This window comes from Bos javanicus, chromosome 10 (assembly GCF_032452875.1).
Source record: "Bos javanicus breed banteng chromosome 10, ARS-OSU_banteng_1.0, whole genome shotgun sequence".
Lineage (NCBI taxonomy): Eukaryota > Metazoa > Chordata > Mammalia > Artiodactyla > Bovidae > Bos > Bos javanicus.
Genome location: NC_083877.1, coordinates 19,021,353 through 19,034,387, shown reverse-complemented (window position 1 = coordinate 19,034,387; position 13,035 = coordinate 19,021,353). Strand labels below are relative to the sequence as shown.

At 43.1% G+C, this 13,035-nt stretch overlaps 1 protein-coding gene across 12 annotated transcripts in view; it reads left to right on the top strand.

Annotated features, from left to right (window-relative positions):
* The window catches only part of PARP6 (poly(ADP-ribose) polymerase family member 6), a 33,238-nt gene extending 20,279 nt beyond the window's left edge, over nt 1-12,959 (top strand). For 9 of the 12 annotated variants that reach the window (XM_061430258.1, XM_061430259.1, XM_061430260.1 and 6 more), the window contains 4 exons: nt 5,079-5,158; nt 5,553-5,616; nt 5,788-5,872; nt 6,208-6,567. In XM_061430258.1, the coding sequence (XP_061286242.1) occupies nt 5,079-5,158; nt 5,553-5,616; nt 5,788-5,872; nt 6,208-6,310 (332 nt within the window). In that variant the 3' untranslated portion in view covers nt 6,311-6,567. Of the gene's footprint in view, nt 1-5,078; nt 5,159-5,552; nt 5,617-5,787; nt 5,873-6,207; nt 6,568-10,273 lie in introns of those variants that run through there. The other 3 variants (XR_009739035.1, XM_061430265.1, XR_009739036.1) reach the window with 3 other exon arrangements.
* Nucleotides 12,960-13,035: the final 76 nt, after the last annotated feature.

The following is a 13,035-nucleotide window of genomic DNA, read 5'->3' as shown; positions in this document are numbered from 1 at the left end:
TTCCATCATGGACACTTGGTCTGTGTCAGCTCTCTCCCCAATCATGGATACATAATCTTTCTGTTTTTTTCTTTCGTTAGGAATTTAGATTATTTGTATGGTGAGGCCAATTATCTCCCTTTCTCATAGGTATTCTCTTCTCCATGAATAAAACCATTCATTGTGGGACCTTAGCCCTAGAAATGGGTTAAGGAATTACTGGGGGATGACTCCAGGCTCTCTGGAGAACACATTTTTGGTGCTGACAGTAGCCTGTCAGACTGTATATGTGCACACGTGGATGCGAGTTGATAGATGAATGCACTTGAAGTCTTGAGTCCCTTCCACTGGCTTACATTTCTGGAGACATGGTTCTCCTCCCTGTCAACCACCTTTTAAAATTTAAACTGTCTGTAATTATACACTATTGTATTAGTAACATTGAATGCAAGAGGAAGCATTTTATTCCAAAGATAAGGTATGAGCAATATCCAGATTCTAGTTAGGAGATGAGTCCCACTTTGTCCAGCTCAGAAAAGAAATCTGACTTAGCTTTCTCATTGTTTCAAGTTTATATCTGAGTTCTTCTCAGTCTTTTTTAGTTCGGGTTCTGTATAGTCTTTGTATAAGAGAAAGCCACCAGACAGTCACATGTCTACCGTATGAAGGGGCCAGTGCTAGATTCTTTATAGATTTAGTATTCTCCATTAATGTAACTGTTACAAAAATAAGAACACTTAGCTCCAGAATAACAGAACTATAATAGAAAGGTCTCTAATGACACAATAAACCAAACAAAGAAGAAGAAAGGAGATAATATAAATAAGAAGCAAAATTAATGACATAAGAACAGATACAATAGACAAAAAATCAAAAGATGGTTCTTTTAAAGAACTAACAAAACAGATAGACCTGGGTAGATTGATTAAGAAGAAAAAGAGCAGCATTAAATGTGAATAAAAAAGGAACATAACTATAGATATAGCAAAGTTTTATTTATTTTTACTTTTTATTACTATTATTTTTTGGCTGCACCACACGGCATGTGGAATCTTAGTTCTCTGACCAGGGATCAAGCCTGCATTTCCAGCATTGGAAGCCCAGAGTCTTAACCACTGAACTGACAGGGAAGTCCCAAAATTTTAAAAGCTAATAGAATTCTGTCAACTTTATGCAAATGATTTGAAAACTTTGTCAAGATGGATAAATCCCTAGAAAAATATAACTTAACAAAACTGATTCAAGAAGATATAGAAAACCTGAACAGCTCTAACATAAAAGACATTGAAATAGTAGCTTAAAATTTTTCACAATAAAACAAAAACCTTGCCAAATCCAGGTAATTTTACAAGTGGATCTTAAGTCAAACTTTCAAATAACAAATTATCCCAATTTTAAACAGAATCATCCAGAGAATACAAAAAGATGGAATTACAAATCATAAAAGATTGGTAAGTTTGATTTTATTAAAATTATAAGCTTCTGTTCATCAGAAGACACCTTAAAATAAAAAGGCAGCTTACAAACTAGGAGAAGACATTGCAACACATATAACTACAAAAGATTAGTAATAAAAGTGCATTATAAATTCTTGCAAATAAGAAGACAACCCAATTAAAAAAATAGGCAAATAACACAGGCAGGTCACTGAAGAAATGACCAAAAATATGAGCAGCTACTCAGCCTCTATTAATCAAGGAAGTAAAGGCAAGACCAAAATGACATACCATTTAGCACCTATGTGGATTGGCAAGAATTTAAAAATCCGGTAATACCTCTGATTGTACCAGGGGTTGTAGATCAGCAGGATCTCTTTTATTGCTTGTGGAATATAAATGGGTATAACCACTTTGGAAAACATTTTGGTGTTACATTTCATAAAGCTTGAGAAATATCCCTGCAACCAAGCATTTTCATTTCTGAATATGTGCACCCAAAGGTGTATAGTATTGTTTGCAACAACAAATCTTAGAAAAAAACTCATCATCAGGAGAATGGGTAAATACATCATAATCTATTCTGAAAATAGATTATTATTCAGCAATGACAGTGAACCAACAGTGGCATTCAGCAACGTGGAAAAAATGTTAAGTAAATAATGGTTGAATTGAAAAAAGAAAAAAAAGGCAAGGCAAAGGACTGCCTTTTTTTATATTGCTCAAAAGTAAACAAAATTAAAATTATTTAGCTACGTGTGTGTGTGATAAAATTAAAGGAAAAAGAAGAAAAATAACAACCTAAATTTCAGAATAGTGGATATCTCCCAAGTGGAGGCATAGAGTGGGATAGGGTTAGGAGCACTTAGATGTAAGTCACTGATAGTATTTTAGTTCTTGGATTTAGTTCTTACGTCTGTTCTTAGTTCATTGTCCTGTTAAACAAATGATAGTATGTCTATGAGTAATCCACAAAGGATGGGTGCCCAGTGAATATTTATTGAATGTGTGAATGAATCTTACTCTGTGTGCCTGGAGTCCAAAGTGGGAGTGGGATTGGGGTAGTCTTTTGGCTTTGTCTAGATACCACAATTTTTATCTTTGTGCCAGCCTAAAGCTTCTCTCAAATTAATTCCTTATTCTAAATAGTGAGTCTCCTGGCTTCTGGTGGCCACGAAATTCTTTTTTGTTGTCTGTTTTCTCCCTGTTCTCCTCTCCCACTGGTCTTTGTTTACTACTGAGTCCCTGAATACCTTTAGTTATCAGATGGAGCTAGGAATCTCTATTGACGTCTTAACTTTATTTACTGATTATGTAATAATGTCATATGGCACCATCCTTCTCCCTCCAAAGGTTGATTTGATTATAGATACAAAATACCATGTTTTTCTATTGTGGCTATAGGTCATTTTGTTCAATCTCTTACTACTTTTCAGATAAAATAGATAGAAAGAAAAGTCAAATGACTTTCTTGGGTCACACGGATCTAACTAGCAGAGTTAGGACTGGAATCCAGTTCTCCTGACTTTTAGGCCAGTGTTCTTATCATTATTTTGGACTGACAGGGCAGGCTTTGCTTGAATAACTGATTTTCTGAGGGCCCCATGGATATGTGAGAGTCTCTAACTCTGGATGGGATGTGGGTAAATGTCTGACTTATTTTAGTTACTCTAGCATATAACTAATTCTGTCCTCTTTGTATGTTTCCTTCTACCCTTTTCTGCTCTAGTTTTCTATATTTTTCCTCAGGGTATCCAAGTGCCTTCTGAGGGGTCATTGTAAATAGAGAGCATCCATTTGACTAGCGGAGCCTCTAAAGACTTGGCCATAGTGTGCAGGTTAAAGTGAGGGAGAGTGGGAAAGGAGATGGTAAGCTCCATCTGTTTGTTTAGTCATGTTTAGAAACTTGTCCAAGTATATACTCTGCACACCAAGCAACCAGGGAGTATTCTGGCCTCTAGGTTCTCAGTGTGTCTGGTCTCAGGGAACTGAGAGAAGATGATTGGGGTTATTACAGTCAGGACAGTGCACAACAGGATTGGGATGGAACAAGATTTGAATTCTATCATAAGGGCCATCTCTAAGACCAGCCATAGAAATCAGATTGTTCTCTCAACCTCTGAGGTAGAACCTAAATGGGAATTTTACTCAGAACCATGCACTGAAATACCCAGGCTGAGAAGGTTATCAGGTTTGGATGCAGAGCTAAACCTAGTTAAGGCTAATGAAGAAGTTGGAAACAGGATGGTGGGGATTCCTGTAGGAGAAATAGGCAGTTCAAATCTTGAGGTTCTCGTTGCCTTGACTTTTATTCAAGCCATAATCTGTCATGGGGCTTCACTGTGAGTACATGATGAATTAACAGCCTTAGTAGTGAAGAATGTCATTCTAGTGGTTATCATCCCTGCTTCTAGACCATGGTTACCACAAAAGCAAGACTTGCAGCAGAGTGGAGTTAGTCGTAATAGAAAGTGCCGGGTGGACTGATGAGATAAGGGCCCCTGCTCCTGGTCTGCAGTGATAGCATCATTTCCCATCTTCATCTCCCTCTCTGGTCTCATGGTCTCATACACACATACACACTCACTCCTTCCTGGGATAAGGCTGGGCCTGTGATAAAGCCGAATACAGAGACTGGAGTCCTAATCATGGGACAGAAAGAGTTGGGAATAGGGGCCCACAAGCACTGTTTCATATCTAAATAGGAAGAGTCCAGAGTGAGTCTCTAAATGTTATAAACAGGGCTATTCAATGAGGGTTAAGGATGGTGGAGGATTTATGGATTTAGATAAGATGAAAGCAAGTAAATTGGCTCCTCTTCCTCAAGTCTGGGAAGACTTTCTGAAGGAAGCAGGACTCTTCAGGGTAGTTGCCATTTTGGTTACCTGTGGAAACTTATTCATCAGCTACCTGTTCTGTACTCCCTTTAGTCTGAATGACTCTGGTCAGAGGTTTTTATGTAGCTTTGAAACTGGAGCAGATCTGACTTGCTCTGCTTGCTTGCTTTCCACTCATTTTACTCAGCCTGGCATCGGACCTGAAATGTTGATGTCACCATCTTCCTAGGCCCCTCATTCCTTGCTCATTTCACCTCTTGCTCCCTATCTTAGAGTCCGTCAGTGATTCCCTGATGTTCTCAGGATAAACTCCGGTTGCCTTACATGGCCTACAAGGCCTGCTTGATCTTATCCTAGCTTACCTGTTCCCCATCATCTCTCATCACTTCTCTGCCATTGACTATGCTCCATACAAACTAAGGTACACTACTGTGTCTTTCTTCCAGGCCTTTCGTATCCTGTTATCTCGGCCTAGAACACTTCCTTCCTCTTCGTTTAGCTAACTCTTCCTAATTCTATAGTTCTTAGCCTAGCTGTCACCAGGAAGCCCTCTTCAAACCTGTGAGCTAGGCTAGTTCCCCTCCTCTGGCTCACTCAGTGCTCTGTATTTTCCCCATCATAACCCCTCCCATGCTGTGTCATGACTATTTGTTCCTTTCCTGTAATCTCCATCAGGCTAAATTCTGTGAGGGCAGATACACTGTTTGCTTTATTCACTGCTGTGTCACCAAGTGTCTCTAGCTCCAGTGCCTGGCACATAGTAGGTACTTCAGTAAATATTTGATGAAGGAATGGGTGAATGAACTGGTTTGTTTTCCTGTGACAGGAATGGGAAAAGGACAGCATAGGATGCCCTCCAAAGATGAGCTCGTCCAGAGATACAACAGAATGAATACCATCCCCCAGGTATTATTAGTTGCCTTTGTTCGACTGAGGCAGGACACTTCCTCTTGGATAAGTTTAGGCTACAGAGATGGATGGGGAAACATTGGTAGTGATGGGGGTGGGTGGCTTATAGATCATTTCAAGCAATCAGATACATTCTAAGAGGAACCCATTTCCAGGGTCATTTGTGGCTTCAGTCATGAGTATGAGAACAGAAACTGAGTTTATTAAATCTAATGACATGAAAATGTAAAGATGGAAGCTTGGACTCATCCAGACTGATTATGAAAATCAGAAATTTTGGGAGGTGGCTGGAAGCCCAGGATATCCCAATCCTTACCCCCCTAACTACTACCAGTTAACTCACCTCTCTAGGGAAAGCTGTAACCATCTACCTGGCTCTCTTCTCTTCTAGACCCGATCCATTCAGTCAAGGTTCCTGCAGAGTCGGAATCTAAACTGTATAGCACTTTGTGAAGGTAGGTAGCTCACCCAGTCCCTGTTTTTGTGGGTGCCCAACCTTCATTTCTGGTGCCACTTTAGCACATGATCCAGCCAAGGGTGATGTTGAAGCATCTTACCTTCCCCTCCCTGCCTGGACTCTCTGACCCAAGCATTATACCTATAACTTCTGGCCCCTCTCTTCCCAGTGATTACATCCAAGGACCTCCAGAAGCATGGGAACATCTGGGTGTGCCCTGTGTCCGACCATGTCTGCACACGGTTCTTCTTTGTGTAAGTCTAGGAGGGTACCTTGGGAATTACTTGGAGAAGTGAGGGGGAGAGCACAATAATACGGACTGCTGGGAAAGTCTGTTTCTGTTATTGGAGACTTGTCCCTGGCTACCTGAGTAGGGCCGGAACTGGGACTTTCCCCTTGGAGGATGAGGATGGGTATAAATCAAGGGCTGTTTAGAGGAAACCAGATAAACTCTTCTACTGTAAAGAGTAGAAAGAAAGTTTTTTGATTCTGGGATGGGATGGCCACACCCCTAAATGCAGGTCCATGGGTTGACATTATTCTGGGATTGGTCTCCCTCTTATGCTCACGCTTGCATTATCTTTGGCAGATATGAGGATGGTCAGGTGGGCGATGCCAACATTAATACTCAGGACCCCAAGATACAGAAGGAAATCATGCGTGTGATCGGAACTCAGGTTTACACAAACTGAGGGGGCCCCAGCCCTCGTACCACCCCTGTTCCCCCAGGATCCATCTGCCCTCATAAAAGGGCTCAGGAGCAGCAGACAAGTCTGCCCTGAGGAATCAAGGGGCCATTACTAAGGGGCAGGAAAAAGATAGACGAGGCGGCCTTCATGGTGGAGATTGACCCAGGAACCACTCCACATTTGGATGGCCCAGACTGACTCCTTACCCCGATTTTCCCAGTTGACTTCACCCTGTTTGTAAATAAAACAATAAAATGGAAGGTGCTGTGGACTGGATATGATCACTGTGGTCTGACTAGCCTTGGCCCAGCACCTGCTGCCCCAAGCCCCCAAATGGGGGTAGGGGTGGGGAGAGTGGAACATCATGGGGGCTGGGACTGTTTATGTTGGATGGAGTCAAAGCTCAGTCCATCTAGTATAGTATCCTAAAGATCTGTCAACATTTTATTCAACGGATTAGATAAGGGAAACCTATGCATATGACACAAACTGAGAAGGATACAGAATACCACTGGTGACTCTTCCTCGAGATTTAAAAGGACCATTGAGGCCACAGTAGCTCAGATTTCCTACCTTTAGGACCTTTGTTTTCTGCACAAAACCTATCCTCTCCTTTGCTCTATATCTTGGTGGTTGGGCCCTACTCTCTACCTCCTCCTCCTCCCAGCTATTTCTTTGGGATAAGGGAGGTGGAGGGAGAGCTGACAGCTCTCTAACTTGAAATCTGTAAAGAGATCATAAGGAAATACAGTTTCCTTTAATGAAACAAAATCCAGATTCTTCAAAGTCAGCAATGTGAGAGAAGACAGCTGTTTCTCTGAATATCTAATTGTTTCAGTGAAAGCCATCTCCTTGTTGAAATTCTCACTGCCAGCCTTCTGGCTTTCAGGCTGTGCTCCATGTACCTAAAACCCTAAAGTTCTAAGAGACAAGTTGGATATTGCCAGTTTTACAAACTGTTAATGAAGAAAAACAGGAATATAAGCACAGAGACTACAAAAAACTTTAAACAAGCCTGACTTTCAAGTATAGGCTTTTAAAAAGTTGTTAGAGCTTCTTGATTTATATGGCCTGAACTAGACAGACTACATGTTGGCTTTCATTATGTATGTGTGCTTAGTCATTGGTTGTGTCCGACTCCTTGTGACTCCATGGACTGTAGCCCTTCAGGCGTCTCTGTCCATGGTGTTTTCCAGACAAGAATACTGGAATAGGTTGCCATTTCCTACTCCAGGGGATCTTCCTGACCCAGAAATCAAACCCACATCTTGTGTGTTAACAGGTGGAGTCTTTACCCCTGAGCCATCTGGAAATCCCCCATTAGGCAGTCCATCCTAGCTGAAATTCCAGCTTCTTGAAGGACCCTTGCAGCTCATCTGTATAGTATCAGAGATAGTTAACATTTTTCAGTTCTTATTAGGTAGGCGCTGGGCATTATGCTAAGCACTTTAATACTTTGCTAATACCTTGGCTTACTATGTTCTTGGTATTGTTGTAAGCATTGTACACATGCAGACTAAAATAATTCTGTAAACAAGCCTATGAAGTAGATGCCATTATTCCCATTTTGTAGATGAGAAAGCAGACACAAAGGATAAGCAGTATGTCCATATTCCACAGCTAGCGACAGGCAGCCTGACTCCAGAACTGCTCTTCTGTTTCTATGCTGTGTAGCCTTTCAAACTTTACTTTTTTATTTAAACTTGACAACAAAGACGGAAGATAGGTTTTTTTTTAGGGATCTTAAATAACGTGGGTAACGTCTCCCAACTGGTTAGTGGCCATGCTGGGTTTTTAACCAGAGTTGCTCAACTCCAGGACCTGAGCTCTTAACTCTTACTTCTGCAGGGATTCTCAAACTGTTCCCACTAGTGTTCCAGCAATTGAATCTAGGTGCTAGGCTAGACAGCATTTTTGCTCAATTTTCAGAAATTGTTGATAGGTTTTTTTTCTCATTTGTAATCACTTCTTAAGAGTTGTTATCAGTGGCATCTAATAAAACAAGTACTAGCAGATGATGGAATGATACGTAATAGACAGACAGTGTGTGTTACCAGAAAAACTCAAAAAACCTGAGGTGGCCTAGGGAATCACTTTCTTAATAGTATATGCGTAATAGTCTCTTAATGCCAATAAAACTAATGAAATTAAGTATATCATTTTATAGTGTTCTACATAATAGCAACAGGACTTTTTGAATCTGAGAAGTTTGAAAGCCATATAACCTTATCTGAAAAAATTCAAAATATGTACACTGTAAAACAAGCCTGATAAAAAACCCGCAGCATTCCTTTAACAAGAATGCTTTTATTGCAGGGGAAATTGCATGGGGCCCTGAGTTTCTGGAGGGGAATCCTCCTACAGCCTGGAGTGGGAGTTGAAGGATTGCCCCTTTCTCCCACCCAGGCAGAGTGGGGATGGTGGAGCCTGTGAAAGCCAGGTCTGAGCAGGAGATCCTCTTTCACCAAAGCCAGTACAGACACTATACACAGAGGTTGATGGTTGCCTCCTACTTTCCACATAGTCCTGGACTCAAGCAGCCTTATTCGGTTAGACCTGAACATGCTGTGTTAGGGCTAGGGTTGTGTAAACAACTATTTTCCTCAATTAGTTCCAGGGGGAGAGTAGATGGCTGTGATTTCTGGATTGAAAATGTAAAACTCTTAAGAGTTTAACCTTCCTCTTCCCTCTCACAGTAATTTTCCATTTTCTAGGCAGGGTGTGGCCATGACTCAGTTTGTGGTGAGAATGTGGCCATACACAGGGGAGGAGCCTTCTGGATTCTGCCTTTCATTCTGGCCAGTGGGGAGAGGAAGGGAAGAGTCTGGTGCTGAGTCATAACTGGGTTACTTACCAGCATCTCACAGAAAGGATTCTGAGATGGAGGTTTGGGTAGTGATGTCTCAGCTTCTGGGATCATTTTGGGAGTGGCGGGGAGGAAGCTTCAGGGGTCATGTAATTCCTTCAGAGCCCTTCTCCTCCAGAAGAGGGGTAGGGGAAAATAAAGCAATTCATTTGAAGGGGCAGCAGTTTTCTCTGGAATATAGAATTTTCCACAACTATTTCAGAGTCACCCTTTAAGTTAAAGCATTGCCTACAAAAATTATTTTATCTAGGAGAGAGACCGAAGTCGTCTTTGTCCTAGCTATCCTTCCAAGGATAAGTGGGTCTGGTTAGCTGGTAGCCAGCGAGCATGGAGGTGGAGACTAAAATACCATGCCAAGGAAAATGTGGATTATGATGGCACTGCAGCAGGAGGACTTCCTGGGGAGGGGGCATTTGATCTGTTGTTTGCTGATGCCTTTCTTTTTTTTGGCAAGACTTCTCTATTCTATGTTATTTTTTGGCCACAACAAGGAGCATGCAGGAGCCTTAGTTCCCCAGTCAGGAGTTGAACCCATGCTGCCTGCAGTGGAAGGGCAGACTCTTAACCACCCGACCTTCATAGAATTCCCACTGATGCCTTTCTTGGTCTTCTAAATCTTGATTACTTTGGGGGACTGGGGTCTGCTTACCGCTCCACTTGCATCATAAGGAACCTGATCTCTGGTTACGCTTGTAGGGAAAAAAGAGAGAGCCCAGGCCTCCATGGCTTGGTGGATAGGACTAACCCACCCTAAGGAGCTTTGTCCTGTGACTAGTAACAGTTCTGGGCTAGAGAAAAACTGCTGGAGGTCCTGTTGGCTGAGGCAGTCGGATGACCTGGAATGAACAAGGACTCCTCAGGAGTCTCCCTTTTCTTAGTGCTGATAAGGCATTTCCTCAGGAGGGGGAACCTTAGATACACAGTTGCATTCAGAAAACATTTGTTTACTGTTCCTTTCCCCTGGAATGGCCTTCCCAGTGCCCATCTCTATGGTAACCAGCCCTCCCAAGTCTCCTCCTCCATGAATCTCTTCCTTTCCCCAAGAGACAACCTGTTTTCTCTTTATCCCTTAACTCCAAAAGGTCAACCTTGTCTTCCAGGATTTGTCTGGGGGAAACTCAGAAATTAAGGTTTTCTGCCACCCTGGTGGGCCTGAAGAGATCTTGGGAATTGGAAGGAAGGCATTGAAGAAACTAAAAAGTCTACTTAATCTGGCTCTGGAAAGGGTATATGAAGTCCAAAGTGGTAAGCACTTCTAAATGTGACATCCAGGCCAGTGGGCTGCCCTGGAAACCTGTGTTTGCCTGAGAGAAGTAACATTGCTGTTTTAGGCAGAGGCCAAGAGGTCACTTAATGGTAAAACCTGTAACCTTACCCTCTTCACCAGGGCCAAAGCTTGTCTTTAGGCTCCAAAGTTTTGTTCGGGGATTGTTTGCTGACACACATACCTTGCAAGGGAGTCCAAATGACCATCAAGAGTTAAATTCCAGATTCTGTGATTCTGTGGCCGAAAATCCAAACAGGTAACAAACAGCAGTCAACACCCTCACTCACACCTCAGTCCAGTGAACCTAGCAGCACCTCCTCCTGTCCTGCTAGCCCGTGGGCACAGTGGAACGGCAGGAAGCAGAGCCTAACTTAAGGGGGGGGTCTGTATCCCCCCTCAGCCTCCCCAGTTTCCTGTAGCTCTGGGGTCACTTGTTGCTGGGTCAGAGGAATAAAGGTTCATTTCAGGAGGATGGCTCAGAGAAGGGCAAACCTAGTTAATTGGATTGAGACAGATGTTCTGGCACTAGTCACAAGGAAAAACCTCCAGAACTAGTGAGTTCTCAAAGAGGACGCCTGTTGAGCCCTGTGCTATACTTTGATAGTTCACATACATCAACTATCAAACCCCACCAGATGGAGCTAGAATTGTCTGCAGTTTACTTTTAAGGAACTGGACTTACACTAAATTACAGATATGATTATAGGGCTAGTGAGTGGAATTGGAACTAAATGTGATGGAACCCATGCTTGCTTCTATACTAAGCTGCTTCTCAGCACAGTAATGACAATCACCTTAAACTGACAGATTTTCACTATGCATCTAATATGAGCAAAAATATAACCTGTTGGTTCCTGTGAAAGTTTCATTAACATATATTTTTTAACTATTAGAGTTTTAATTTTGGATTGGGGTACAGCCAGTTAACAGTGCTGTGATAGTTTTAGGTGAACAGCAAAGGGACTCAGCCATACATATACATCTGTTCATTCCCTCCCAAACTTCCCTCCCATCCAGGCTGCCACATAATATTGGGCAGAGTTCCATGTGCTATACAGTAGGTCCTTGTTGGTTATTAATGGACAGCATTTTTATAACAGTTGGAAGACCAAAATCTGTAACCGAAGTGCAATAGTTTGCCATCAGCTCTCCAGTTTAATACATGTGCTTTTCAATCACAGGACTATATCTAGATATAGATCTTTAAAATGCAACATAGTCCAGCACTGGCCACAACATTGCCCCTTTAGTGTTGTTCAACCCTGTACTTTGTTCATCTTTAGCTGATGGGCCAATATGGCCACTTAAGCCACCCTCTTTCTCTGGATAGAGAAGAATCTGATTCCCTCTGGTAAAGCATGATTTTTTTTTTTCCCTCTCAGCAACTTCATGAGCTCTTACCACCTCAATAACGCAGCATTCATTCCCTCTCTGCAACTGAGGGAACCAGAAACAGCTTATAGAAGAGATTAAAATATTTTATCTTAATGTTGTTACTTTTTGTCAGCTTATCTGAGCTAACAGGAAAGCATAATGAAGGCCTGTGATTCAGCTGCAGGCAGGGTGTCTGGCTGAGCGGGTCACACCCATTGGTCTCTTTTCCAGGAAAAGGAAAGAACCTAATAGTATTCACGATTTTTAACATTGTATCTGCTCTCAAAATTTGCCTGAAAGAAGGCAAGAGTTAACAGTTGCTTCGTCGGTAACTGCTGTGATCACTAGGAAATCAGAAAATGCCTTAAGGAAAAATACAAGAAAAGCTCCAACAATACTGATTAAAATACACAAGGTTGAAAACAGAAATTCTTACTTTGGCAGAGATTATGAGATCTAACGTTCTGACATTTCCTGATGTGGTTAGTTCTGCACTAATATTAATAACTTCTATTCACTTTCTACTCTCAGGCACTCGCTCCGCAGGACTCCAGTCCCTACTAAAGTCTTCACATGGCCTCTACTTGTCCTTCTTTGTTCTAAACCCTAAGAACAAAAGAGCCTCAGGCTCCCGCTCCTAACACACTCCGCCCTCCCGCGTTCTCCCCGCCCTCCCGCGTTCTCCCCCCGTTCCTGTGTCGGAGCCCTCCTAAGGCGGCCAGGACCTCCAACCATCCCATGAGTCTACATCCCCCACCCCACCTCTGACTGTTCGGTTCAGTCTTCGGGGCGTGCGCTGGGGCGGGCACCCGGGCCAGGGGATTGCTGCCCGGGGACCCATAAATCTGGGCACTATCTGGGTAGGCCAGGGCCACTTAGCTGGGATGGACTGGGCCAAGGGTCAAGAGAAGACCTGGTCCAGCATTCCAAGTTGGCCGCAACAGGTGGCCCGGGCGTCCGGGGGTCTGGGAGGGAGGGCTCCAGAGCTCCGGGGGCGGGTCCTCCCGTCTCGCCGCTTCCCCATTGGGCCCTAAGGTGCCTCGATGCTGCGAGTTTTATTTTTCGTGTCCTTCCGCCACGGAATGTAGTCCTCCCTCAAAGGGCAACCTGATTCCCCCGTTCCGCCTCCGCGGCACTTCCTACTGAAGGTGACTGTGCCCGGCGAGGACGCGGAGGGGCGGGGCCCCGAGAGCCGGGAGCCAGGATTGGATGGGAGGCGGG